General features: G+C 34.3%; 9 protein-coding genes and 1 long non-coding RNA gene across 12 annotated transcripts; 4 read left to right on the forward strand and 6 right to left on the reverse strand.

The window, feature by feature from the left end:
- Positions 1-14: 14 nt before the first annotated feature.
- Positions 15-7,205, reverse strand: LOC123014821 (transmembrane protein 184B). 2 transcript variants are annotated; one of them, XM_044414101.1, is made up of 7 exons: positions 6,971-7,205; positions 3,606-3,801; positions 2,601-2,766; positions 2,120-2,548; positions 1,821-2,062; positions 1,681-1,765; positions 15-728 (listed from the first exon to the last, which is right to left on the reverse strand). In XM_044414101.1, the coding sequence occupies exons 2-7, from the start codon at positions 3,798-3,800 to the stop codon at positions 526-528; spliced, it is 1,320 nt and encodes a 439-aa protein (XP_044270036.1). In that variant the 5' UTR covers position 3,801; positions 6,971-7,205; the 3' UTR covers positions 15-525. The 2 variants fall into 2 exon arrangements, with proteins under 2 accessions (XP_044270036.1, XP_044270037.1); XM_044414102.1 differs by lacking the exon at positions 15-728 and adding an exon at positions 804-1,498 and having other exon boundaries at positions 6,971-7,198.
- Positions 6,519-10,671, forward strand: LOC123014826. Its single transcript, XR_006413342.1, has 4 exons — positions 6,519-6,729; positions 7,296-7,480; positions 9,083-9,371; positions 9,559-10,671. It is a non-coding gene; the product is annotated as an uncharacterized LOC123014826 (long non-coding RNA).
- LOC123014818 lies at positions 8,309-12,034 on the reverse strand. Its single transcript, XM_044414098.1, has 2 exons — positions 10,026-12,034; positions 8,309-8,447 (listed from the first exon to the last, which is right to left on the reverse strand). The coding sequence occupies exon 1, from the start codon at positions 11,826-11,828 to the stop codon at positions 10,044-10,046; it is 1,785 nt and encodes a 594-aa protein (XP_044270033.1). The 5' UTR covers positions 11,829-12,034; the 3' UTR covers positions 8,309-8,447; positions 10,026-10,043.
- On the forward strand, positions 11,990-13,464 carry LOC123014823 (syntaxin-8). The gene is made up of 5 exons (XM_044414105.1): positions 11,990-12,463; positions 12,519-12,713; positions 12,766-12,995; positions 13,048-13,140; positions 13,193-13,464. The coding sequence occupies exons 1-5, from the start codon at positions 12,432-12,434 to the stop codon at positions 13,351-13,353; spliced, it is 711 nt and encodes a 236-aa protein (XP_044270040.1). The 5' UTR covers positions 11,990-12,431; the 3' UTR covers positions 13,354-13,464.
- On the reverse strand, positions 13,299-15,185 carry LOC123014820 (cytochrome b-c1 complex subunit 2, mitochondrial). Its single transcript, XM_044414100.1, has 5 exons — positions 15,041-15,185; positions 14,802-14,944; positions 14,446-14,752; positions 13,640-14,395; positions 13,299-13,586 (listed from the first exon to the last, which is right to left on the reverse strand). Exons 1-5 carry the CDS (start codon positions 15,083-15,085, stop codon positions 13,500-13,502), a joined length of 1,338 nt encoding a protein of 445 aa, XP_044270035.1. The 5' UTR covers positions 15,086-15,185; the 3' UTR covers positions 13,299-13,499.
- A 152-nt stretch (positions 15,186-15,337) lies between these two features.
- Positions 15,338-17,073, reverse strand: LOC123014819 (COP9 signalosome complex subunit 1). The gene is made up of 3 exons (XM_044414099.1): positions 16,952-17,073; positions 15,526-16,872; positions 15,338-15,475 (listed from the first exon to the last, which is right to left on the reverse strand). Exons 1-3 carry the CDS (start codon positions 16,982-16,984, stop codon positions 15,392-15,394), a joined length of 1,464 nt encoding a protein of 487 aa, XP_044270034.1. The 5' UTR covers positions 16,985-17,073; the 3' UTR covers positions 15,338-15,391.
- A 212-nt stretch (positions 17,074-17,285) lies between these two features.
- LOC123014825 (respirasome Complex Assembly Factor 1) lies at positions 17,286-18,035 on the forward strand. Its single transcript, XM_044414107.1, has 4 exons — positions 17,286-17,475; positions 17,526-17,629; positions 17,684-17,813; positions 17,862-18,035. The coding sequence occupies exons 1-4, from the start codon at positions 17,368-17,370 to the stop codon at positions 17,913-17,915; spliced, it is 396 nt and encodes a 131-aa protein (XP_044270042.1). The 5' UTR covers positions 17,286-17,367; the 3' UTR covers positions 17,916-18,035.
- Positions 18,036-18,610: 575 nt separating this feature from the next.
- On the reverse strand, positions 18,611-26,689 carry LOC123014817 (F-actin-uncapping protein LRRC16A). Of its 2 annotated transcripts, XM_044414097.1 has the most exon segments (19): positions 18,611-18,811; positions 18,890-18,942; positions 19,047-19,280; positions 19,331-19,780; positions 19,839-20,037; positions 20,309-20,329; positions 20,480-20,702; positions 21,448-21,623; positions 21,677-22,494; positions 22,545-22,696; positions 22,745-22,926; positions 22,981-23,058; positions 23,109-23,296; positions 23,343-23,602; positions 23,651-23,880; positions 23,929-24,138; positions 24,191-24,241; positions 26,106-26,203; positions 26,550-26,689. In XM_044414097.1, coding segments are annotated over 19 exon segments (3,765 nt in total). In that variant the 5' UTR covers positions 26,587-26,689; the 3' UTR covers positions 18,611-18,706.
- On the forward strand, positions 20,824-21,446 carry LOC123014824 (adenylate kinase isoenzyme 6). Its single transcript, XM_044414106.1, has one exon. The coding sequence runs from the start codon at positions 20,891-20,893 to the stop codon at positions 21,431-21,433; it is 543 nt and encodes a 180-aa protein (XP_044270041.1). The 5' UTR covers positions 20,824-20,890; the 3' UTR covers positions 21,434-21,446.
- On the reverse strand, positions 24,369-25,762 carry LOC123014822 (DNA/RNA-binding protein KIN17). The gene has a single exon (XM_044414104.1). It carries the CDS (start codon positions 25,609-25,611, stop codon positions 24,445-24,447), a length of 1,167 nt encoding a protein of 388 aa, XP_044270039.1. The 5' UTR covers positions 25,612-25,762; the 3' UTR covers positions 24,369-24,444.
- Positions 26,690-26,725: the final 36 nt, after the last annotated feature.

Below are 26,725 nucleotides of genomic sequence, written 5' to 3' on the forward strand. Positions count from 1 at the left end.
AACAGTATATTTTTTATTCATAAATAAACATTTAACAACTTTAATAAAATAATAAAAAAGGTAACCAAATAAAAATAGTATACATAAATACTTTGGTTTTGAGAGAATAAACATTGATAGTTTTTGATTTTTGCCCATTCCCCAAAATTTTGTAACTTAAGTTGGTTTTGGTAAGTGTAATGTGACGCCACTTTTTTACTGAGATAAAATTTTGCGTCACAGCCAAAACAAAACTTTAATTACATTTTTTTTAGTTTAGATTCCACGTAAGTAATGAAGTCAGAGAATGAGTTTCGCCGTAATTTGTTGGGAACTGACAATACACACCGGTTGAATGGAGAAAATGCTTATCACACGTATGATTATTTCGATTATATGCAATATACGTTAAGTACATGTAATAACGAGAAACATCTCATGACGGTTAAAGGAATGATCATAATAGCTAATCTATTATAGAAAAATACGTTCTTTGCAGTAGATAAAAATAAAAACAAATTCACTAGAAATTGACTAAATAAATCTTCAATTGTCTTCGTCTGAACTCAACAACATAGTTTTTTCGGTGTAATTTTGCGATATTGTTGAAACACGAGGTCCTGCCGTTATGGGTGGTCTTGAGGGGTTATCTAAACTGTTGTAACACTGAGGCACCGTTCCTCCGCTAGGACTCATGGGATCGTCGGGGTCGTAAGTAGATAATCTCATACCACGCCCACTTTTTCCCCCTGAAAAGCCCAAATGTCATCACTTGTTTAGCTACAAAAACTGGACTAAGCATGCGAATGGGAAAACAGAACAGGTGCACACCAAACCATTTATTTAATAAAAAATAATACGTACAATGATAAAAGTTAAATAACTACAACTAATAAAAAGTAAATCAATAAGAATACAATACATATATACATTTTTAATACATAAGTACGTGAATTAGCACGGATTATAAATACAAGGTTAAGAAACTTAACGCGTAAAGGGGTAACGGTAAGCCTCAAGATCAACAACTAAAAATTATTCAACGATGGTGTCACTTTAAATTCGGCATGAATCCAATTCTTCACTCACAGTATGTACAAAATATTGAGTAAAGATTCTTCACTTCACTAGAGTCGTATTATTTAAAGAATAACTTTCACCTTACTGCAAATACATACTCGTAGTTCTAAATAAAAATATCACAACGTAACGTACAATTCTTTCGTACTAAAAATAAGGTCTTTTTTAATTTTGCACTCAACTGGATACATTTATAACTTTTTCTCAGAAAAGTATTTGTAATAGGAAAATTTACAAAGTGTTGTGCAGTTACAGTACAGAAATTACATCATCAAAAGCATTAACGATAAAATCCTTTATCTGAAGAACCCTGAGAGTATGAAATAGTGTATGGTGGGTACATCAGTGAGATGATATAGCTAGCTTAGCACCAGAGGCAGTCATGCAGCGGCATGCTAGCAACGTCACAGTCTCTCATATGGTTGGTGTGAGATGACCTCTGTAAAAAGCATTCATTACATGCAGCACATCTATTTACACATTCATGCGTCTATAAAAAATAACTCGTCAAAAAAACCTTTTAATTTGATAACAATTCATTTTTTTAATTGTAATATAATTCCAGAATACTTAACATTTTGACTACATTTTACATGCTATTTATGCAAAGTCAGTATTTACCTGAGCTATACTGTGTATATTGTTGGTACTGTGGATGGAAATTATGAATGGCATCGGTCATAATATCCTTGGGATTCATTGTTTCCTGAAGCACGAATATCAGAGTTAGACAAGTTCGAAATTGGAGTATTTAAACTTACTTTTAGGCTACTGGAAATACTTTGCATGGTGACTGATCGACCACGCGAATCGGTGACGCATCCTTGTGCATACACCCGATACGGAAAAGCGTACCTTAAAGCAATAGCGGCGCAAAACATTTCAATGCAGATCAAGAAATTTTGATAACCAGCTGAAACAGTACCGGCTGATGTTCGAGTACCGTTACTATCAATAATCGGAGAGATCACATTGGCTTTTTCCAAAATGGCTAAACCAACCCCTAAAAACAAACAAAAATTGAAAACAACTCTAATAAACATACATTGTTATTGTTTACCTTGCCAAAACGACAAGAAAATCACAGACTTGACTGTACAAAACTTCAAAACGGGCTCAAACGGCGTCAGAAGGTCTCTAGTGGCGAAGTAAAATAAAAACAGTCCATAGAGGGCAAGAGACACGGAAATATTATAAATAATTGTTACGTAAATATAGCCGCCGTCTGGACTCCAATCGCCGTCGTGATAGTGTCCCATACCTTGCAGGATTATTATAACGAAAGCCATTACTGGTTTTACTAGGCAGAATTGCAAAGTCGCTTGTTTGCAAAATCGGAGAAAACCGATCGTGTATGTCTTGCCGTTCAAACAACACGTTCCGTAAAGGCAACTAGAGCGAATAGGTTTGCCCCGAATTTCCGACATGATGTTGCCTTCACCTCCTAAGTATTCATAGCAAAGCGACAGGAAATTGTATATTACGAAAGCTGAAACGAGAAAACATTGCATCAAGAGAAGACAGATCACGTTTTTAGTTACCTTCATAACAGTCTCTCACGGTGAAAAAGTAGACATAATAGCTCTCCGAGTTGAAGAACAAAAGACTGATCCATGAGTACGTCGCGTAGATAGGTACTATAAATAAAATTCTCACTATCCATCGCTGTTCTGTTGGATTCGTGTACCATCGCAAATGTTGATAAATCTGAAAGTGTTCATTTTAAGTATACCAATTTATTTGAAAAAAAAAAAAATCATTTAAAAACAAATAAAAATAACAAAATGAGAAATATAAAAATCGAAGAGCGTGCCACGTCAACTAATAACAGAAACGCTCCAGAATTTTTGCTCACAAAATCAATAGTTATGAATACCTTCTACATCACGTACATGTTTCAAATTAAAATAAAATGAAGCACATGAAAACGATCCCAAACATTAACTTCCTTATTTACCAAAGCGTAACTGTCAAGGGCATTGCCAATGACGAACCAAAAAAGTGAGCCAACTCAAAATGGAATAAACAAGCTTTCAGTTTTCTCCTAGTTTCCAATAGAAAATGGTCTGAGGTAAAAAGAATTGTACAAAAAGAAGCATTTTATCCAACAAATGTGTGATATTTACTAGTAAATGATGCTGTTTTTTATTAAAATGATGAACTTTTTTATGCACAAAGTTCAAAGTTCAAATAGAGGTATAAATAACTTTTTCAACGCATTTCTTTATAAACTGCTTATTCAGTTAATATTTCATCACATCATGCGAGACATTACTCCTAAATGATTGGAAATACGTCTTATGTCATAGTTTCACTTTTCCCTTCATGTAGTCAAATTTCTTATATAACATTTTACTTCTGAACAAACACAGGAAATCCATGTCCGTTAACATAATCACCAAAACTGTGCGCCGTTAGTGGTTCTAAAATCGTGTTGCAAAAAACGACTCAAGTTTACTATTTCGAATAAAAAGAATACAAGGCGTTTGCTAAATAACTATATGAAATCCATTAACTAAATGTAAATATTTTGTTATACAACTTACCTGTGTACAAGTAACCAACAGAGCAGCCCATACAAATACTCCCGCAACGCCCTGAGCTAATTTAGTTTGAAGAAATATGGGTTCCGAAGGTGCCGAATGGACGTGATCTGTAGCCATAACGGCCCCTGCGGAATTTGTCACTAAACTAGCTAATGAAGATGTCGTGGTACTAGTAGTAGAAGTTGATGACGACATGCTGAAAATAAACAAAAAATCTCAACACACAAGAAATACTCGTAATGTACTCCTATAATAAATTGTTCAATTAAAATTTCGTTAATACTTTGCAGTAATTGTATAATAAAAGAAAGAAAAAAATTAAAAAGTATATCAAAACTGAAATACAACTTCGATAATAAATTATATACAAGGTGTTCTACACAATTTTATAAGACCCGTAATGGCAATAATTAATGTCAACATTCTTAGTGATTAGGACAGAAAGATTAGAATCATGCTTACACTTTCGTAGATTGAATACACAACATCTGTTTTTTTGAAAACTCATTAATGAAGTAATAATTAATTACAACCTTGACAACCATTGTCAAGGGTTTCTAAAAATAAGAAAAATAAATGTTTTTTTTTGCATATGTATATGTAGTGTTTTGTAACCATTGTAGTTTAGGGTGCATTAGCCACAGATCTTGTAAAATTATGTGAAACACCTTATATTATTACACAGGGTGACTCAGGAGTGTCAGTCTATAACTTTTTTGTGTATTGACATACCGTTTCCAACATCCGGGAGATCTACTTAAAGTGCACATTTTAAAAATACTTTTATTATACGCCGGGTGGTTAACCAATGTTATATTTTTTAAATAGTACATTCAATATATTTTCTGCTTAAAAAAACAATGAAACTTTGTGTAAACTATTATAGATCTATCTCTTTCCGATTCGAAATTATTCAACTTGTAATTTCAGTGGAAGCATCCTTTTTCTCAAATTGGGGAAAGGTAAATAAAAATTCTAAGTCAATCCCACAGGTTTTTAGTATTATTATTTATTCTTGGTAATTCATATTCACCTTTGTCATAAAAAAAACCGACCGATTAAAAAATCAATACTAAGTGGGCTATAATTATTTTTCCGACAAATTTGCGAAAGAAAAACTTGTAATTTTAGCAAATAGCCATGGCCCATAACGCACTTTCATAATCGAATTAAAGGAGCTTTAAATTAAATTTTGTTTAAATAGACTAACAAATTTTCTTGTAAATAAAAAGAACTTTTTTCTATTTCAGTGTCTAAATGAGCATTTTATGTAACTGAAAACAATTTCATAAAATGCAATTTTGTCACACTGTTTTTTGGTGACATTTCATTTTATGCATAACTTTGGCCATCATTGGCGTTGTTGTTCAACGTATTTCATCGAAACTAATAGGTCAAACGTCAAGAATTTTAACTCTCAAATATGTATAATAATAAATTTAAAAAGCGGTCAATAGCAAAAAATAGTATAAAAAACGCGTGTCACAATCTATCATTGTGAAACTTGTGCATTTGTAACACTCGCCACTGCGTACTCGTATCACAATGAAAGTGTTTGTAACACTTTTTTAATATACTATTTTTGTAAATCTCAAGAAATATTCTAAATTTACTATACAAACCGCATATCGTTAAAGAGCTTGTCAAAAATGCTATAGATACGTGAAAACAAATACACGGTGTTCTATTTTAAAAATAGTTATTCAACTTTTTGCGTGTTGGCACACCCTCTAAGGGTCTTGAATTGAAAGTTATGGACCGATTACGCACCCATTAAAAAAATTGCAGCAAGCGGACGTCTGCCAGTCGTACATAAGTTTTAATAATCTGTCATCTTGACAAGTGGATCAATGAATTAATCAAAGACATACAAAATATCAGTCTTAAAGCACTCTTAAGTGTTTTTTTTTATAAAGACATGTTAATTGAAAAAAATTTTGCCGAGCCACCCTGTACGTTTAGTAAATGTTTCATTATTGTTTTCGCATTTAATATGATTTGTGTTTATCGTTTATCTTTTGATATCACTAGAAAATCCCTAATCAAAATCGATGTAGTTTCTCTGAAAATGTTGCAATAAGGGTGTCTTCCTGTACATAAGTGTTCTGAGTTTATTATCATCTTAAAACTTCAAATTAAAGTTTAAAATATCATCTAATTTTAAACCTCAGAATTTTTGAAAAAATTAAAAGAAAGAGACAAAATCACGTTATGTAGAATCGAATTCATCCAATTCGAATAAATCGTCTGATTTACTAACAAACATAAAATACGTCTTTGCCTCTTAAAAAATTACATTAACTAACTCCCATTTTACTAATATTACTAACTAATTTGTATTTATAAATATAAAGAAATGAGTACTGCTGCTGGCTTTTTTTTCACATAATGTCATAATAATAATAATAATAATCTGTACGACATTCAAATGCTATCACTGACAATATTTAGGGACTGACCTCGCTTATATTAAGTCATTGCTGCTATAAATAAAACATAAATATGGTAATTGAACTTCTTTAATGTTGCACCGAATCAAATAATTATGACAAAAAAGTGCACTCTACCTAAACATTCTTTCAAATATCAATGAAATAACAATAAATTGTTAGACTGTAAGTAATGATAAACAAATGAAATCTTAAATAAATAATTTATTATAAATGAACCAATTACATAAACGTAAATGCATTGTAAATATTTATATTTCTAATGTTATGTCTAAATTCCATTATTACTTTAAAAAGTAGTTTAAAAGTACTATTCATTGACTTATAATACTAATTTAATAATAATAATAATAATAATAGTAATAGCTGATATCGTGCTTATAAATCTAGCAGAATTTTCAAAATCAAGTGACATGACTGTCAAGGACCTGTCAACAACAATGCATCATATGACGTTATTAATTTTAGTGAGAACGCTTCAGGAAAACGACTTTGGGTATTTCATTTACGTAAATAAAATGTCAGGCTGAGAATTCGTAATCCGAGACATTTCAATGATGGTTTTTCTGAAGGATATGAAATTCGAGGTTACGCCAATGGTCAACGATCTAATATCACTGTGTGAAAGGTGTGCCTTCACAAGATTTGCTGAAGTGTTCACATAATTCTTCCGTGTACGTATCATAATTACATCAAAAACGTTACAATCGAAATGCTTTGTTGTTACTTATCTATTTGTCAAATTTTATCTCTACTTAGTCACAACATAAATGACAAATTGAGGCACCTGTATTCAAAATAACGATTATTTAAGATAAATCTGCGTGCCACAAAAATAAATCACAAGGTCAAAGTTTTTATGTCGATTTAAAGGGTGCAATTACCGTAGCAAAGTTTGGCATATGGTTTACTTACCTGTACAAATTTCCAAACTGTCAAAAAGAAAATCTTGATGTCTGACAATTCTTACGATTTTCACCAATGTTTCTTTGACTCACGTTCAAATATATTATAACACCAAGAACACAAACATTGTGATATTAATTTAAGCCCTATAAAGGGCAATTTACTTCAAATCACAAATAACCAACACACTGCACACAACAGATTCCGCCATATTTTGCGATGCGATGACCTCTTTTTTTGCGCATGCGTTGCGCCAGCTCTTGTCAATACAAAGAAGGAAAATAAAAATTTAAAAATAATTTTTCTCATTCAATTAATTATTAGGCGTTTTCAGGTGCAACATTTACCTAAAAGATTCAAGCCAGAATTACAAAAAAAAAAACAGTCATCAGTCAACACTTTTGTGAAATATGGCATCTTTGATTGGGATCATTTCTGAAAATTAATGTCATGGTCATTTTGGTTTATGGTGGTCTAAAGGACATGTTTTCTGGTTTCATTTTTACACCACAAGGAAAGGTATATATTTTTTATTGTTAGCAAGGTAAATTGGTAAATTTTACATTGGTTTTAACATCTGTGCTCTTATTTATTGTGACTGTAGTACCTAGAGTCAAATTCAAAAAAAAAAGATCGGCAATGTCATTTCAAAAATTAATAATTGACAACAAAATTGATTTGATGACAAATTACCAAATTACCTAAAGCTACACTGGCGGACACAGAATTTGGACATCAAATTTATGTCAGTTCAAAAAATGTCAATGTAAGTCACGCTTTATTGTCATTATGATTGACGTTTGAAACTAAAATTTGAAAATCTTAGTTGTTTGGCATCGATTTTCCGAAACAATAATGCTAGCAATTTATATAAGTTTCAATAAATTATTTTGATTTATTTTTTTACATTTATGTCACTCGAATGAGAAATCGTCCAAAATTCCGTGTCCGCCAGTGTAAATAATTTATTTTTGTAAATTTAAAAGTACGCCCCTTTATTACATAGGAATAATTAATTTTATGAAAAAATGTCGCATTAACGAAATTTAAAGAGAATAGAAATATTGGGACCATGTTTTGGTGGTAATATGTACAATGGCGAGCATAAAATTTTGGTAGGTAATGTCATTTTGAAACTTCATCTTTTTGTCAAAAAAGTAGTTTCCCTGTGTAATTTTGTCAAGAGGGTAGGGAATGACATTGACTACTAAAATTTAATGCTCGCCAATGTGGAAAAATAAAAAACGACTTTAGAAATGAAATGGTAAATAAAGCATGGGTTTATGAATAAATTGTGTAACATCTTGTTTCTTTAAAAGTGATGTATGTAATAAAAAAGTTCTTGTTGAAGTATGAATACTTTATTTTCAATTATTACAAAGAAGTTTAAATCTTAATTTAAGTATCAAACAGAAATTTCTAATTCTAAAAAAAACGGTAACTCAAACTGGGTCACACCTGAAGTACGCGCCCCATTGGTTGGAATCTATGAACAGAAAATTGATATTTAAAACAATGTAAAAAAATTAAAACAAACATAGTAATTACAAAATCACACTATTTTTTTTATTGATAATAACGGCAATCACTGTTGGTGATTCGGAATGATTGAAGAATCCGCACTTCAAGTTTAAATTAGTTTTAAAATTTCCAAGGCACTTTTTTATAATTTAAAATTAGTCCTAAAAARGGAACTATAACAAAAATTTAACACACACTCTGCTAGAACAATRACACACTATTTATATTATTAAGGCACCTCTAGTTAAATCACAAAACATCTACACACGTACACATTCACATACATAATTACAATTAAGCACTTTCATACTGCCCGAAACACTTCTTTGCTAATTTCAATTTTAAAAAAAGTACTTTTAAAAAAGCTCCGTATGTAATATACACTTGTTAACTGTAAAACTGTTTATTTATAAAAAAAAAAATTGGTTGCTTTAACACCCAATTTAATTTCAAGTCAAAAAATCTACTGTATTACCAAAACTTATTATATTATTTTAAAGGTATTAACTATGCTGTGTAACAATTTCCTAGCTTTTTTAACATATTCGTGCCAGGTAATATTATTAATACGTTGTAGATTGTTGTTTCACATTGTTTCAGAAACCGTGGAATCCTGAAGTATAAATGAATCCATTATAATTCATCATGTTCATTGTTTGACTCCCAATGCATACTCCTTGAAGTTGTGACCTCATTTTCCGATAACCAGTAATATAACGACCAAATTTCCAAACTCATCAATTCCATAAGTACTTCACCGTGAAAAATTTCTTCGATCCCCAAGTCAATAACTGTTCCAATATTCCATGAAGGATGTTGATCAGAATCAATATTAAATTAGCCACATTCCAAAGTGACCATTTGTAAAAAAAAATATAATTTTCTGATGGTGAGTAATCCAATACTATTCAAATTAACAAATTTGCCATCTTCTTATATAAAAAAAAAGATTATGCGCCCCATATTTACGCAAAACCAAATTTCCAATTTAAAAAACCTTACTTCTGAATTAAGAAGACACCACTTTAGTAGCTAATAAAAGAAATTAAGAAGTTTTAATAGTCAGAATTTTTCAGGGTAATCAATGCAGTTCCACTAAACTTAATGTGTAGATCCAAAACAAGATTAGAGATCCACATTCACAAATATTGATTCGGAAGTCCAGGTGAAAATGAAAAATCCAAGTGAATTACTCTTCCTGCACCAAACATATAAAATGTTGAAATCTTATTCCTACAGGCAGTTGTCCCACCAAGTACAACAAAATTCTAACGAATCCAAGATGTCCTCGCTTTTAATATCAATTCCTTTTAGCAAATATTACCATTCCAATCTTCATGCAATACATCGTCGAATTGGTATGAAACACTAGAGTTCAAAGTTGTTTATCACTTTTATATTATTTGATTGCAATTCTATTTATTTTGCAAGTTATCAAATTTACGAAAATAACATCCTTGCGATTTGTTTTACCACATTTAAAACACAGCCAGCCTTTTGTTACTTTTTCAATAAAATACAACTGCTACTTTTTAACACTTACCATACACCAAATTAAAAGTTAATCTGTTAGTTTACAGAATGGCTCATAAATTTTTAGCGTGTTATTTTGTAATAACACGCATACATTCTTCTGGTTAAGGAAACTTTGTCCAACGATGACAGAAACCTCTTGTGCGTCGTTTGGTACAACAATCGCCTTTACACGAGCCTGAACAGAATCCACCTTCAGTACCACTTCTGTTTCCCCCAAAATCCGAACTGATCCTCCACCGAACGTTTGAATCCAATCTTCACTAGAATTCACGAGTAGTTTTAAGCTCCGTGCCTTTTCTTCTGTTACAGTCACAGTAGTGCATCCGGTATCGATAAAAGAATCCAATTCTTGACCATTAACCAGACAATTTTTAAAAAAACATCCATTGAAACCCTCATGGGACAAATGAGAATATAATACTTTATCCACCTTTCTTCTACAATTCCTCGCAATGTGTCCTCGATTCATACAAATAGAACACACCTTAGCAGCCAATGGAACTTTACCCTGGTGTTTGAATTCATTCCGCCTGATGAACCTTTTATCAAGTCTTGAGTGAACAGGAACAGGGTGCTTTGAGGGTGACTTTACGGATCGAGTCTCATCAAAACTTGCATTTCCTACATCGCGATAGTTGAATTCTTCAGTCCTTTCATCGTTCTCATACTCAAACATTTGTTCCTGAGTATTATTTCCTTCTTCATTGGCATCCTGCACACTTGGGGTCTCCTCTTGATAGTACCAATTGGTCAAAACGGCGTCCGAAGGAATTCCAGAGGGTGCGTAGTCGATGGAGTACTCAGGTAAAGCCATCAAAAATTGGGAATACAGCGTTTCTGGAGTAAGAAAATTTAGCGCTTTTGCTTGTTCTTGTATCGCCTGGTTGTTCAATCCGTCGATCAAACAGGAAACTGCGTCCTCTCCTGTGATTTTGCAGGCTTCAATGAGATACATCTTGCTAAAGTAGTAGGTCGTCATGCTTTCATCGGCTTGCTTCAGTCTTGTTACTAATCTCTTCAAAGTGGTCACAAAATCGGTATTGTCGGGAAACACTTTGCAAATTAAAATTTTCCATTCAGGCCATGTGTAGTCGTAATTGGGTAAACTGTTATACCACGCCTTTATAATCCCCGACATTTGAGACGCCATATATTGGATTGTAGTCTTCTCATCCCAGTTATTCTGAAATGACATCTCCTGTATCTTGTTAATCCACATGGAGGTTGTAAAACTGTGACGGCGTGGTTCCAAATAAAACTGCTTGTCAAGTCTTTCACTGGGTCCTTTTTCAGAAACACTTGGTGGTTCCACGTAAAACGGCCTGTCGCGTCTTTCACCAGATCCTTTTTCAGGGACACCTGGTGGTTCCACATAAAACCGCCTGTCGCGTCTTTCACTGGGTCCTTTCTCAGGGACACTGGGTAGAGCCTCTGGTGCACTGGTAGTGCTGGTACGTTTCATAAACTCCTCCAACATGGTCTCAAGACGCTCAAGTCGTTCCGCCGTGGCGTCGGAATTATTACTACTGACGCGGGGTTGCGTTTTGGACTCCTTTTGGTGATAGGCCTCGCTGTTTTTCTCATTTTTGCTCGACTTGTTTCCCGAGTCGCATTTCGAATTGTAAAAATTTGATTTCTTGTCCCTGTGCGTATGGTGTAAATACGATTCTTCGTCGGAGTTTATAGAACTCAAGGAGTCATCTTGATATTCGATTCCTCTTGATTGCTCCCGGTCTCGATCTCGCGGATGTTGACTGAAGCGATCGTAATCATAGGGCTGGATGTTATGGTGGTGGTGCTTCCGACTCATTTTAAATTGCAATCTCGGACTAATTCCTCAGTTTTTATTTGTTACATCAAAAAATATTTGCCACACTTACACAACTACACATCAACTTGACATTTAAGAAACTGAAAATTAAATTTCAAAACTGCCAATAGCAAAACGGTAATTCCCCATCAGCCTTAACATTTATTTTGTGACGTAATTGTAAAATTATGTCGAATAAATGTTAGCGGTTAGTAAAGTCGAGAATGTAATTTTATTGTGAATAATTTGCTTTATCATTAAACTTTTTTTTCTCTTCTTAAGAATGATAATTCTTTTCAATCATTGTGACCAACATCAAGTAGGAATTTCCCAAGTCAATAATTTGATAATGGGGGCTATTTTGACATAACTAATTAATATTGTTTTGTAAATAATCGTAGTAAAATTTCTTAAAATTGTTATATTTATTAAGTATTACAATAACTAAGACAATTTAGGTGCAATATTAGTGTCACGTGGTTTGCGCAGTCATATCTTCGTGGTGCTTCAAGTATTTTTACTCAGCAAATGCCAATTACTAACTGCCAGTTTAATGTGTATTTTTTTTATTTGAAGTGATATATCATATTTAGTCTAACAACAATGGCTCTTTTAAATTTAGGGGAGGATCCTTGGTAAGCCCTATAAAGTTATGAGACCCAACTGTAATCCAAAAACATTACTTTGTAGGTTGGTTGAATATGAGTCTTGTGAGAAATTATACAGAGATATCATGGAACAGCTAATGCAGCGTCAGAAGCTTTCCAGAACCAGTGATAAATATTCACATCTATCTGCAACAATTCGCTTGAGACTAAAACAATACAATAATGAAGTGGGACAATTAAAGCAAAAATTAGACATAACAACGAGAAGTGACTCTATGTAAAAGTGATGGTTTTGTTTTTGCCAAAAATTTTTGTTTTATTTTTTATAGAACCGCTGCTGAATCTGAAAGAAGAACAAGACAATTAGAAATATTACATTCAAATTCCATAAAAATGCAAAATTTATTTCAAAATCAGGCGTCAAGTAAAGCGCAAGAAGATAGAATAAGACTTATGGGAGATGCTGGGGCTTCTGCTTGGGGAGATAGTCAAACTCGTGATGAATTATCTAATTATTCAGCTGATCAGTTGAAAACGGATCAAAAACGAATGCTGGATGGTAATTGGACTAGAAATCAATAGGAAATAATGTTCTTAAAATTCCATTTCAGAACAAGAACAAGGTCTTGATAATTTGGCGCAAATAATATCACGTCAAAAAAATATCGCGCATACAATTTCAAATGAAGTTGACTTACATAATGGTATTTTTATATTTCTTTAAGTCGGGTGTCAAATTTGTTGTTTTTTTTTTAGAAATACTAGATGATTTGGGGACCCACATTGATAGAACCGATAACAGAGTTAGGACTGAAACTCAACATATTTCAGTCGTTGAAGCCAAAGATAAAACTTGCATTTATTGGGTTGTCATTATTTTATTATTTATAAGTATAATCGCAGTTGCAGCAATTTGACGCTTGAATACATTTTATAACCAGTTTTACTTACAATGTGATTTATATTTTATTAAACAAATACATATTCTAGAATGTATCAGTTTAGATTAAAACAGAATTTATACAACATAATTTATTATGGTTTTAACACAGCTGACTTAAGTTTACTTTAATTCATCTAAAAATGGTACAGTGCGCAGTTGGCCAACGGAAGCTATTGACAGTTTACCAGAAACAACTTTCTTGAGGGCCTAAAAATGAAACCATGATTATTACAACAAATATATCTAGAGTATAAACTTACAGCATTGACATCTGCTGTTGTGATAGAATCAATCTCTGCAACCACTTGACTTGGCGATTTCGCCGACCCCAAAACAGCCGCCTGACTTCCGAGAAAATCAATGGCGTTTGATCCAGACTCATTCTTCAAAAGGAGTGCTGATTTCAATTGATTCTTTCCTCTGTTAACATCAGCATCAGTCAAACTTCCGGCTTTCAACAATTTCACTGCAGCTTGAACAATTTTACCGGCAGTGGCCTCTGGTGCTGCGATCAACACACCAAAAATTCCAGCATCGCTGTAGCACGCATTAAACGTATTCAGTGCGTGTTTGCCATCTCCATCGCTACCAACAACCTTGCTCAACGCTCCGTTATCTACAGATCCCCATTTAACTTTGGGACCTCCACCCAGAGCTTTCTGTAGTACAGAAATTGCGAGGGCTTCCTTGGAGTTTTTCCAAGCAGCACCTTGACCAGCAATAGCAACGTACGCAAAGTCGCCCCCTTTATCTGATCTAATTTCGCCGCCAAAGTAAGGAGAGGCGTTGGTTGTACCTTCTCCACTTTCAAGGGCTAGCCCTTGGGCGTATTTAACAAGTTGTGAGTGGTCTACACCTAGACCGACAACTGCAGCGCGACCAGTAAGGAAGTTGCTGGCGACATAGTGTTGGAGGGTTTCAGATGAAACGTTTCCTAGATTGTATTTCGCGCTGTAGAGGGAGTTTCCAAGACCGCGACGGAAAGCGGCTTTGTGGACCAAATCAATTGCTCTTAACTAAAAATTAGGTATATTTTTTTTCGTAAATTCGTTTATGACGCAAAAACCTGTGGTGGTCGAATCGCAAGTTCAAGTCTTTGGCGACCCACATTGTCTGCCACTTCCCAAGGCTTGAAAACCTGTTGAGTTGCAACTTCTGTCAGGAAAGGTAATGTTTTTTCAACAGCCTTTCTGGTGKCTTCCAAAGTGTAGGAAACTATTTCGCGATCAGAAGTGGCTGTTAAACTGGCACCAGCTTGTTGAATATTACGCGTAATGGCAAACTGTGAGGCATTTTTCGTTGACAAGCCTGCACAAATGCGAAGAGTGTGAGTAACGCCAGAATTTTCATGGGTTTCATTGCGGGAACCAGCCCTAAAAGATACAAATTAAAAAATAAAGAAAATAAATAAGTGGACTAAACCTGAAAACGATGGAAATTCGCGAAATAGGGCACTCATTTTCGGCCGAAGCAACGACTAAATTGTTCGGTAAAGTGGTATTTTTTACTTCGTAATCGTGGATTCCTCCAATGGGAGCTGGTGGGCAGGTAGCGTAGCCACGTGCCTGCAAAAATCATAATTTTTAGGTAAAAATTAAAATGTTGTAGCGAGGGCAGTTTACATAACAGGTCAGGTAATTTTATAAGAGTAACATACGTACCGCTACAGCTCGAAGTATGGGAACTTTTGTGATATTTGCAGCCATTGAAATATGAGAGCAAATTGTTTAAATAAGAGTTTCGGGAAAAATATCTTATTAAATTTCGATTCCGAACATCAGCTAGACAGCGGCCACAACTGTCAAATGTCAGTTACGTAATAAAACAAAAAAATCCCTAACTTTCCAGATATATTTCACATTACAGATTTCTATTATGGCATTAAAGAGATATCTACATAATTTAAAAAAGAATCATGGATTGTTCAAGGAAAAGGTAGAATATTAAAAAATCTTAAATACATGCAAAAGGAAAATAAATTTAATATGTTGATAAGTAAATAACTAGTGAATTCAATTTCGTGCCGACAAAACGCTACTTGTGCCTGGCGCCACTGTTACTTCTCCAGACTGGCCAGACGTGTCCCTTTGAGGGCTCTAAAACAAAATATCAATAAACTGTGATAAAAATGTTGCTCCTATCATACCTTCACATGTATCTTGCTTTTTAAAACAGCCGCTCTTAAAATCAACATCCTAGTCCTCCTCTGATACTCCTTCCCCATCAATAAACTCCGCTCAAATGTAGTACTTCTTTGGTCAACATCCTTTGCAAATAAAATTTTATTATGTGAATCAATTCTAGCTTGAATTTGTCCATCCAATATCAACTGCATCAGTTCATCTTCCAGGGCAGGCACAGTTCTGTTAAACGCAATGGCCATCTTATGCATATCCGCGGACAAATAAGGACTAAAATACTGGATCAAAGCGCGGTTTCGTATTTGCGTATACAAAGTATTAATGTGTGGGGCGATATACATATCCAACAGCAAATTATCCTTAATTTCATCAAGCAATTTCAAACAAGACGCATACTTAGATTCGTAGAATTTAAAGATAATGTCTCGTAATTGAGGCTCCAACTCCAAAAATAATTTAAAAGAACTGCTAAAAATCACGTTCTTTTGCAACTCATGGCGATCAAACGTGGCCAAAGCGCACAATCCACCATACATTGCGACATTATTAGGTGAGAGTAATTCGGGAAAATCACAATGGTCCAAATTGGCTTGCAAAAAATGTTTAGCAGCTGATTTGTATTTTTTCGTGGCGAGTTCAGCCAGTCCTGCCGCACATTTCAGTTTGGTTACTATGACTTGATTAGAGTCTTTTGTCTGAGCTTCAGTAAAATCGGGTGTACTTTCAGCTTTGGACACATAACTCAGGACATGAGACCAGTTTTGCAAATAAACTGAAACTTTGATGACATTGAGACACATGTTCACTACATGTTTGCCACTAGTGCAGTAATCTCTAGCACGGGAGAAGCATTTTAAAGCGTTTGATAAGTCGCCGCAGTCCAAGTAGTGTTCTCCCAAGTCATCATGACCTCTCCTAATACTCTCTTTGATTGAGTTGGATTTATAACTCTTTAAGTCATTGTCTAGTTTTTCCAATTTGAGGGCGGCTTTCTTTGAACGTGTCTCCATCCAGAGGTTGTCTATCACGGGGATATCTTGAGAAGTGGAAGTGGCAGCAACATCAGGCACACTCATTGATGTTGTCACTTCTGCCAACTTCTGGTGCAGAACTTGGTACAAGTTGACATTATATGTGGTCATAACGTATGAAATGGCCATTTTTAAAGCTTCCAAACGCAAAGAAGGGCAATGATCGATAATGAAAATTAGGCGGTAGAGTTTGGCCAAACCGGAATAGCTATTAGCATAAACTTCAAGATCAAGAGAAGGGTTTTCGACAATGTAGCTTTCTTCTTCATTGTTGTCGTTATCTTCAGGGGGAGCATCCACTTGCATGGGCTCCACAGCGTTCTAAAAAAAATGTGTTATTTTGAAAAGTTCATTGACAATAAAGAATCTGGAGTTATTTATACTAAAGAGAAACATTTACCAGTGCCACAATGGTCTGCATTTGTAGAGGCATCTGCGTATTATTAATAAAATTTTCACCCGTCAAAATGTTTTATTTTTGCCTTCTTTCACATCGACATTCTCCGGTTTGGCGATCGGAACTACTTAACTTTGTAATTGGTACTTACGAACTAAACTTAAATTGATTACCAACTGTCAAAACTAAATATTTACTAGCTAAAATTACATTCGGCCAAGCTGATAACGTAATTGTTTGTATTGTTTTATATACATATCTCGACATAACCAGCTCTGTTTTTAATAATATATAAAAACTACGCCCAAATGGCCTAAATTTTATATCCGCATGAGTTGTAGTTCTTTTACGTCATTTAAATAAAGTGATGTGTAGAAGTGGAGACGTGAAATTATTAACTTTTTAATTAATATTAAAAAATGAGTACAAAAGTTAAAACTGTTGAAAGAAATGGAACCTCGAGGAGTGTAGAACTGAGATCGGTATTTACTCGAGCGATAACAGCGAATTCAGAATGGCCTGACAAAGTAAATTTTCACGTTTTTGAAAACTTTTTCTCTTATTTCACTGTTTTCAGGATGAGTTTCTAGATGTGATATATTGGGCGAGACAAGCAATAGGATTAATCCTTGGTATTGTTTGGGGCTTAATTCCATTGAAGGGATTTCTAGGTTTATTACTGTTGGTCTAAAAATTGCCTTAGATGGTTGTTTACTTAACTTATTTAACTTTTAGATTTGTAATAGTTAATGCTGCTGTTATATACTTCTACTTTAGTAGTTTTCAATGTGTTGATGAAGAGGAGTATGGGGGTGCATGGGAGTTGACTAAAGAAGGTTTTATGACCTCATTTGCAGGATTTTTGGTACAATATTTTAGTTTTTATATCAGCATTTGATGGTGGCTTTTTTAGGTTACGTGGATCATAATATACTCAGGTTTATACCACGATAGTGAACATTTATGAGGCGAGTTGTTTTTCCAAATATATTTTGTATCATTTTAAGCAAGAAACAACGCCATTTATTTTGTTTCTATCATCTTTGTTTTTAAGAAAAGGTAAATAAACAATGTTTTCAATAATAAACTTTTATTGACAGTATAAAAAAGATTAATACAGGAATGGAAGCAAACTTCATGTTACAAATTCATTAAAAAATACATAACACACATTAAAAACAGAATATAGAATATAATAGAATATAAAAGGGACTGCACTTTATAAAAGCTTACATAAATTGTAGGGCATAATTTTATTTACAATCATGGAATACAATACTTGCAATTAAAACGATAAGTAATGGAATGCCTCTCCATTTCAAATTAATTAATTTAGAATTTTTCACTTTAAATGAGATCTATTTTATTTTTGTAAATTACTGACCAATGTGATGTACTTGTGATTAAGACTGGGAATATAACTTTAAAATGACTAAATTAACTATTAAATAGAGTAAAGAGTAAATACTATAATCACACAATTATAAAATAATCCTTTGAGCTTAAATATTTAAAATTAACACTTACGTAACACAGGAAGCACATAATCCTATGTAGAACTTGACTGAAACTAGTTTGTTTTTTTTTCTCTTAATTTCAATAGATTGGTTTCAAAAAACCATTAATACTAGTAAAAGCTTATGTAATAAACTCGAAGTGGAAAACATTTGTGAAAGGTTTTTTTTTTTTCATAATTTTACAGAAGTTACTCTAATTTTTGTTCTAAGTGAATATTTTTTGAGGCTAAACGTTAGTTAATCATCTACTTATGTGTGCATCTTGAGTTTCACTACAATTATGATTGCTGTCTCTTCCTCTAGTAACTTCATTTGATGACCCTCCCGGCTTATCAAACGTTGTCGCCTGAAAACAATTACTATTTGCGTAAAAAACATTTTTGGATTCATTTATTTAAAAAAAGTAAAAACAATGGAAAAGTACCTTATAACGTTGCAAAAACTTGATATCAGCACGCTCAAAATTCTGTAAAATGCCTTCCAAACACAAGCGATAAAAACACAGGAGGTGCAACACAAAACGGAAATTGAAAAAAAAAGTATAAGCAATAAATTAAGAACAACAAAGTGGGAACACTCACCACCACGCTTCAGCTTAATTTCTTTGGTGACGCGTTTTTCAAGTGACGATTCTGAACTGTCTAATGTGTCTGCTGAGTCAGGTGTATTACCTGTTGAATTTATTGGAGAAGAACCATCACTTAAAAGACTTAAATCGGCAGTTTTAGCTTCGGAATTAACCATAGACCATGGTCGGGGTTTTGGAGCGACTGAAGGGCCCTTCGATTTTAAATGTTTCAAAGAATCATGTTCGTCTGTAATTTACCAAAGTGAAAAAATTCCTATTGTAATTATAATAAGTCACCTGTTTCACCCAACGTATGTTCCATGACGATATTCTCTCCCGCAATACTCCCATCGCTACTATCATGCGACATCATACTCTCCCCTGTAAACCTCCTCGATAGTGGCGACGCATTATCGGTATTTTTCCTTCCAAAACCCGGCGAAAACTTCTCCAAATTATCCGTCGATCTAGACCGCGGCGTCGGCGTCATCAAACCCCTCAACAATGGCGAGTTTCTGCTCAACTTTGGAGTTTTACGATCATCACTCAAAATCGGGGACGCGAAATCATGATTTGGACTTCCGTCAGCCTGAAATGAGTTGCAATCGTCCGAAGTTGGGGTTACCGAACCTGGACGGAAGAAAGTATCAAGACCCTCAACCAAATCTTGCGATAGGGGATCGGCCACGTCGGGGGGCTTCACTAGAGGGCGTGTGGGGGCACGGGTTTTAGCCCGACGAGGACGACCTAAGTAACAACAAAATTGTAAGTTTAGGAGGAGTTTTGGATATTTAGGTTGGGTTACCTTTGACTAAGTGTTGGAGTTGGTGTGTTGCACTAGGAAGTTCTGTAACGGAATCATCTTCTTCCGAATTACGACTGGAAGACGGTAAAAGACTGGGAATGTCGTCCGCTGAGAGGCCTTCGACGCTATCGACCACTGACTTTGGTCGGAGTTTTCGCCCGTGAAGGCTCTTTCGTTTGATTGACAGGTGAGGAGTTGCCTAAGTTTTGGTTCAATTACAATATTATGTAAGACTAGAATCAAAGCTACCAAAAATGTACATCGTGCGTTAAAATAAAAAAATACCCATAATAAATCAGATGATCAAGCATTGTTTAAACTTAACTACAGTGACCCTAAAGCATAAGGTTCACAGTTTCGTTAAAAAAATAGAATTATTTTACAAACCTTATACTTTAGTATCTAGAAATTCTAGTGCAATTTTACTGCAGTCAAAAAATCACATTATGAAGCCCCAAATCAGTACTTACTAGATTTAAGTATTCCAACATCTGCGTGTGTGATAAAAATATAATTAGAATATATGAAAAATGTGTAAAAAGCCGCATATCGATTCGTAAGTAACAAATGCATATAGGTATATTTCTTTCAAATTCACTTACAAATCGATTACCAAAATAATAAATTAGAAAAAAGCTAACCAAAGGCGAGTGATCCGACTGGTGACTACTATCTGTGATCGAGATGTCACTAGCACCGTGTCTAGAGCTACCTGAGCTGCTCAATCTGGATCGTCTGGGGGGCGAATCAATTCGAATAGCACTAGCATCCCCTACTAGAATTTTATAACTCCTCATTAACGCCTCGTAAACCTCATCAGCAATTTGTTCAGAAAGCTGACCCGCCGTAAGCAAATTTAATTCCCTAGAAACCCAAAAGAAATATCAATTAAAAAAATTAATAAAAATTCAGGTGTTTTATTGGGATGAAATAAAGGCTAGATATGTGCCGCTCGCTAGCAAATGAGTTCGCATTATGTGTATGTGCCGCACGCCTATATGTCACATGTCAAACTTTGAGGTTATGTTACATTTTACATTTCATAGAAGAAAATGGCAAATCCTGCACAAATAAAGCGACAAGCCCCTAATATATTAGTCACAGGCACTCCAGGTGTTGGAAAATCAACATTGTGTCAAAAACTGAGTGAAATCACCGGTTTACAATGGTTGGAAATATCGAAAATCGCGAAAGACAATAACTGTCTTGAAGAATACGATGAAGTTTACCAGTGTCCAATTTTGGACGAAGACAAGCTTTTAGACGGTCTGGAAGAAGTGATGTGTAAAGGTGGAAATATAGTTGATTATCACAGTTGTGATTTTTTTCCGGAACGATGGTTTGATGTTGTTTTTGTGTTGCGTACTGATAATACAACTTTATATGATAGACTTGTTAGTAGGGGATACACCGGCAAAAAATTAGAAGATAATATTGATTGCGAGATTTTCCAAGTGTTATTAGATGAGGCTAAAGCGTCCTACAATGTTAACATAGTTCATGAGCTAAATAACGTGACACCTCAAGAATTAGAAGACAATGTAAATAGGATATGTTTGTGGCTCCAACAATGGTTTCAAGACAACCAACAATAAATTTTTCAAGTTACCTGAGTCTATTCATTATGTCAACCCCCGCTTGTTGTTTAACACAAGTCATAACAAAATCCAAGGGAATTTGTTTCTTGTTCTTGCAGCTCTTTTTGATCTCTTGAATCACTTGTTCGTCATGAAGAATGTAGGGACATTGTTCTTTACAACACTTCAACATTTTATCCGTTGTAATCTAAAAAATGACTCGTTTAACCACCAAAAATTAAATTCTGTAAAAACTTTTACTTGCAAATAATCACAGATTGCATTGTGTATATCGCACGCCGCTTGTTGCAACTTTGTTTCAACTGGATGTCCATCATCTCTGTGTTTTGCAACTTCCTGCAACCTCACCAGCAACTGTTTAGAGTTTTCAGCGTCTTGTATCACACCTGATGCGTGATTTATATCGTTATTTGAAGTAATGGAATCAATTGCTGAATAACTTTTAATAGCCTCTTGTGTCTGTGCCACCAACCGTTCCAAAGCTTGTTGTTTGGAAGTCAAGAGAAAGCCCGGTTGTAACGGGAACGATTTCAACGAATTTCGTCGTAGCGTCACATTTCTGTTTAACAAATCTTGAATCTTTTTCATAATGACATCAGTTCGTTCGGCATTAGCTTTCATACACGGAGTCACATCGAAAATCGGAAAGGGTATATAATGCAGAGTTCGGTTGCTCTCCAGTGCATAGGCGATGTCGTGGTAACCTTGCAGCGTAATATTGTTACGATCCAAAATAATCGTTTTGAGTTTATTATTGATTTGCAACGCTTTGGCGAGTAGGCGGGCCCCCGAATCGCCAATCAAATTTCCGCTTATGTCTAAAGTCTCTAACGATTTGTTATCGCCGAGTGCATTAAGAAGATTAAATGTGTCGGATCGGAGCCGACAATCTGGAATTATTAAAGACTGGAGAAGACATTCGTCGTCTTGGAGGATCTGGACAACGGCGTCCATTATGGTAGACATATGCTTTTTCATACTTCGACCCATATGGAGGTGTCGCAAAGATCTATTTTTACTTATTGCTAAAACTACATTTGATAAATCACCGTCCATATCTGTAAAAATTGATTTAGTAAAAAATTCTAGTAAAAATAACGAGTTGTACTATTATCGGATATATCTAGACTAGAGATGCATCGAACACCATGAACACATGATTCTAAAACGTGAGCACCCTGACTTCCTAATCCGTTATTACTTATATCTAAACACATTTCTTTGGTAAATTCATTACAAGCCAATCCTAACAGCAGGTTTCTGAAAAAGAGTGTAACTGGYTTGGACTTTTAATTTTTAATTACTTACTTTAGKGCTTCTTGTGGAAGCTTGCAGTGCGACATATTAAGYTATTTAAGATTAAGTGTTGTGCTAAAAAACTGCTTGAAAGATATTGGAGCTTCTTTGCTTTTTTTACTACTAAAAGGATTCTTAGAAATATTTAAATGAACTAGATTTGTTGTACAGCCACGAACTAGAGCACCAAACAACTAAAAATTTTTTTAGAAAATGATTCGCAATTATAAGACATTTCAAACACTTACACTCTCCAGTATTACATCAGTGCTTGATATATCTACATGCTGAAGTGCATTTGGATGGGATAAAAAAGTGTGTAAATTCTAAAACAAAGCCTCGATATTTATGAAAAAAGAAATAATTAAATACTTACACTTATGTCATCTTTGAGACTATTGCCACTGAGGTTGAGATACGTGAGTGTACTCAATACACTTGTGTTGCTGTTAAGAGCCGCCGCTAGATGATTGACTCCTTTAGAACTGAGCCCACAATGAGCTAAATTTAAATGAACAAGTCCTTTATTGAGCCGAGAAACACAACCCGATAAATAATTAGCACCTAACAAACAAACAATGAGTTTTAGAAACCATGAATGTGGACTTACCTTTATCTTCAATGGCATTGTAAGATAAATCTATAGTGTGGAGGGCAGTTGCTGGATTCACTTTCAAAACATTCGCAAATTTGTTAACAAAATCGGCTTTTAATGTCAAGTTATCCAAATAGATTTCTTCCAAATTGAGAGACTTCCTTAAAACGTGCAAAATTCGATCCATGTTGTCATGGGACAACTTCACTTGATTTGCCCTTAACTTAGTAAACCACGTGTTGTATTCCAGCGCACTTATAATCGGAATCAAATCTCTGCAAGAGAAATTTGTGTGATGTTTACTTAAAAAATGAGAAACTGACTTTTGGTCCAAGTAATCGAAATCTTTAAGGCATAATTCTCTCGTGTTGAGGGATACGTAGATGTTATCGACATCCCAGGCAACTTCTTCCCGATAAGTCATGCCGTGAAAATCGCACATGCAAGCATATTGTGTTGAAAAGCCCCCGCAAGGCCCCACTTCGCGTCTACTACTGGCTATCGCTTCTAAATCCCTCAATTGTTGCAATCTGGTGTTTGGTATTACATCAATCTAGAAATTTTGCGTTGTGTAGTGTGCTAATTGATAGAAATAAGTTACTTTTTTGATGATGTGCTGCAGAGGGACGGTCGGAAAAATGTTCCTTATAGCGTTGTTTAATGCTGATATCATATTGTCTACTTCTGCACTGCATGTCGAATCGTCACCGGTTAAAAACGAGTAAACTTTATCATTAATCGTCAAGCTTAACTGATTGCCTCGTTTACTTTCCAACGCTTGTATTTCCAAGTAGTGGAAATGACAGTCAATCTTTAAAAATGTCGCACAATGAAAAATATTTAAACTCTCCTCCAGTACTTACTTTAGTTGGCACTTTAGCTGTGAGCAGAAGAATTCGACATGGGGAAAATACCTAATAAAACAAAACACTCGTAGAAAACTTTAAATAACAAGAACAAAAAATGCCAGATAATCGTGATATTTAGCTAAATTAATTTAAAAGATTTGATTTAATTTAGGTTAAAAAAAAAACAAGAAAAATAAAATAAAATTATATTTAATAACTTTTGTTACATACATAAGTAGGTATTTTACAAAAAATGCTTATAAACTAAATCATTGTTCCTCATTAAGTTTACAAATATCCTCATACTGAACCCCTGACAACGTTCGCCCCATTAACAACCCTGATGCGATTTTAATTTCAGCACAATATTTTTTTTCATCAATAGAAAGCAAAGTCGCTGTTTCTCCCCTATATGCCCCATTCACCACTTTGACTAACTTTCCAATAGCTGGAATGACAGTTTCTAAATGTTCTTGATCTAATTTTAATTTACGTCCACTATCAAACAATTTCACTATTGCTATGTATTTGTTGTGCACTTCTCTTATGACACCTTTCTGTTTATAATACTCGTCACCCAATGATTTTGTCATAACTTTAACTACTATATCTTCTGTAATCCAGTAATCTTTCCTGTTGGACTTTTCTTTCTTGATCTCTTCAATTTCTTTAATTTCATCCAAAGCTGTCTTTTTCCGGTTTTCAGTTTTATTTTTCTTAACGGTGCTTTTTGAAGTTCCTTCATCTAATGAACGTTTTAATTGTGTGAAAACAACTGGTTTAACTTCCTTTTTCGGTGGTGGTTCAAGCTTAAGATCTAATTTCAATTTTTCTTCTTCATTTTCTCTTACTAGCTCTGTGTATACCGGTTCATTTTTCGTTTGACCACGCTCCTGAGCTAATTGCACTTGCTTCTGCACAAATTCCAGAGTTCTTTCCTCATCATCCTTGTCCATTTTCATTTTTTTATTTTTCTTTTCTTCGCGTGCTATCGTTTCGGGATCACGATCAACGTATGTGATAAACCATCCTTTTTCCGTCTCATCCACCAAACATTTGCCAGTTCTCCCCAGCCACTTCACAAACCCAGTTAAAGTGACCCACCTTGTCGCATTCATGTGTAAGTGATTTCTATCAGAGATATACTCCTGATACACCCGATTTGCATTTACACGTTTTGTACCAAACTGACGTCGCAAAATTTGCAAATACTCCTTCGCAAATTCGTATGAAAAGTCATCAATGATTCTCTTGGAATTGTCAGCAAATAGAAGAAGTTGTCGCTGATGAGACTCGGACATGGTATGGCATTTAAAACCATTTTCGTCTCGGCATTGTTTCTGACACATCTGGCAGTACCATCGCAGTTTTTGAAGACCTTTTGCCTTCATCTTGTTGGCGATGTATTTGGGGGTACCGAACTCTGCTCGCGGCATTTTGAATAAAGTTGCAACACTTCAAACGCTAACACTAAAGTTGGTTGGTATATTTATACGTTCAATCACTTATTTATAAGACCACAAATTCACAAAATTTCCAAAAATTGAAAACAATTTGTGACAAAACGTCAATGTCAAATTGACAGATGCGAGAAAAAGTGGTGGGAGGAGATGTGGCGCCCCCAGTTATGCGTCAAATAAAGTAACAAAATTGGAGCGCAATTTAAAAAATAAACAAAACTCTAGATGTCTAGAATATCAAATAGGGTTAATTTTTTCACAGTGTTTGGTAATACAAACAAGAATATTGCAACACTACCACTAAAAATGTTAAATTTCTGGCAAAAATTTCATTAAAAAATAGTATCTAATCATATGTTTATTTTTGAAAACTGATATAATCAAACAGTAACAAAAAAAATCGAAATTATTATTTACAATCGACAATAATAAAGTGCAGAAAACAATAAAAATAAAAAATAACTACTTACCAAAACCCTATTCTCAGTCTTATCTCCTTTTGTTTCCAAACGGACAACATTTTTGAAAAGAATCTTAACCTTGTTTCCTACAGATGATTTTATACTCTCTGCAAAAAACGTTGGAAATAAATTTAAAACGGTACTGACAATTTTTGTAGGTTTCCATTGAATCAATTTATTAAACTTAATTTGAATAATTAAAGTAGGAGGTCAGTGGATCAACTAAATCAAAAATTGCAATAAAAACCTAAAATAAACATTAACATTCACATTTGTAAAGTTTATTAGGTTCAATATAATTAGTGGGGTTTTTCGACAAATTAAATCATAATCTAACCGTGAAATGTATGCAGAAAACTTCCTTAACATATTATTAATCATCAATATTGACACTCCCCTTTCAAGTTATTGTAAACATTGCTTTTTTCAATTTTTTAAAGAATTACTTCTTACCATTCAGGTCCTTAGTTAGTTGGGATCGTGTCGACATAATTTAAAAGCTTTAGACACGAGCACTTCATTTAAAAACCCTTTGCATTCCTCCTTATACTAAACTGCCAAAATAAAAAGATTTTTATTTAACTGTCACACCACTACTGTCACTGTCATTGTCATTATCGGGATTTTGC

This window comes from Tribolium madens, unplaced genomic scaffold (genome assembly GCF_015345945.1).
Source record: "Tribolium madens isolate multiple individuals breed KSU strain unplaced genomic scaffold, Tmad_KSU_1.1 Scaffold_97;HRSCAF=244;Tcas5.2_LG3a, whole genome shotgun sequence".
NCBI classification, from domain to species: Eukaryota; Metazoa; Arthropoda; class Insecta; order Coleoptera; family Tenebrionidae; genus Tribolium; species Tribolium madens.

Excerpts from the sequence above, each read along its gene's own strand:
- LOC123014821 (XM_044414101.1), bottom strand. The coding sequence starts at position 3,800 with ATGTCGTCATCAACTTCTACTACTAGTACCACGACATCTTCATTAGCT. Across the intron at positions 2,063-2,119 it reads TTTCTTGTCGTTTTGGCAAG|GGGTTGGTTTAGCCATTTTG; the intron begins GTAAACAATAAC and ends GTTTGTTTTTAG. Across the intron at positions 1,766-1,820 it reads GTATTTCCAGTAGCCTAAAA|GAAACAATGAATCCCAAGGA; the intron begins GTAAGTTTAAAT and ends TTCGTGCTTCAG.
- LOC123014818 (XM_044414098.1), bottom strand. The coding sequence starts at position 11,828 with ATGAGTCGGAAGCACCACCACCATAACATCCAGCCCTATGATTACGAT.
- LOC123014823 (XM_044414105.1), top strand. The coding sequence starts at position 12,432 with ATGGCTCTTTTAAATTTAGGGGAGGATCCTTG. Across the intron at positions 12,464-12,518 it reads AATTTAGGGGAGGATCCTTG|GTTGGTTGAATATGAGTCTT; the intron begins GTAAGCCCTATA and ends ATTACTTTGTAG. Across the intron at positions 13,141-13,192 it reads TGAAGTTGACTTACATAATG|AAATACTAGATGATTTGGGG; the intron begins GTATTTTTATAT and ends TTTTTTTTTTAG.
- LOC123014819 (XM_044414099.1), bottom strand. The coding sequence starts at position 16,984 with ATGCCTCTACAAATGCAGACCATTGTGGCACTG. Across the intron at positions 16,873-16,951 it reads TGCAGACCATTGTGGCACTG|AACGCTGTGGAGCCCATGCA; the intron begins GTAAATGTTTCT and ends CATTTTTTTTAG. Across the intron at positions 15,476-15,525 it reads AAAGCAAGATACATGTGAAG|AGCCCTCAAAGGGACACGTC; the intron begins GTATGATAGGAG and ends ATTTTGTTTTAG.
- LOC123014825 (XM_044414107.1), top strand. The coding sequence starts at position 17,368 with ATGAGTACAAAAGTTAAAACTGTTGAAAGAAATGGAACCTCGAGGAGT. Across the intron at positions 17,476-17,525 it reads ATTCAGAATGGCCTGACAAA|GATGAGTTTCTAGATGTGAT; the intron begins GTAAATTTTCAC and ends CACTGTTTTCAG. Across the intron at positions 17,630-17,683 it reads GGATTTCTAGGTTTATTACT|ATTTGTAATAGTTAATGCTG; the intron begins GTTGGTCTAAAA and ends TTTAACTTTTAG.
- LOC123014824 (XM_044414106.1), top strand. The coding sequence starts at position 20,891 with ATGGCAAATCCTGCACAAATAAAGCGACAAGCCCCTAATATATTAGTC.
- LOC123014822 (XM_044414104.1), bottom strand. The coding sequence starts at position 25,611 with ATGCCGCGAGCAGAGTTCGGTACCCCCAAATACATCGCCAACAAGATG.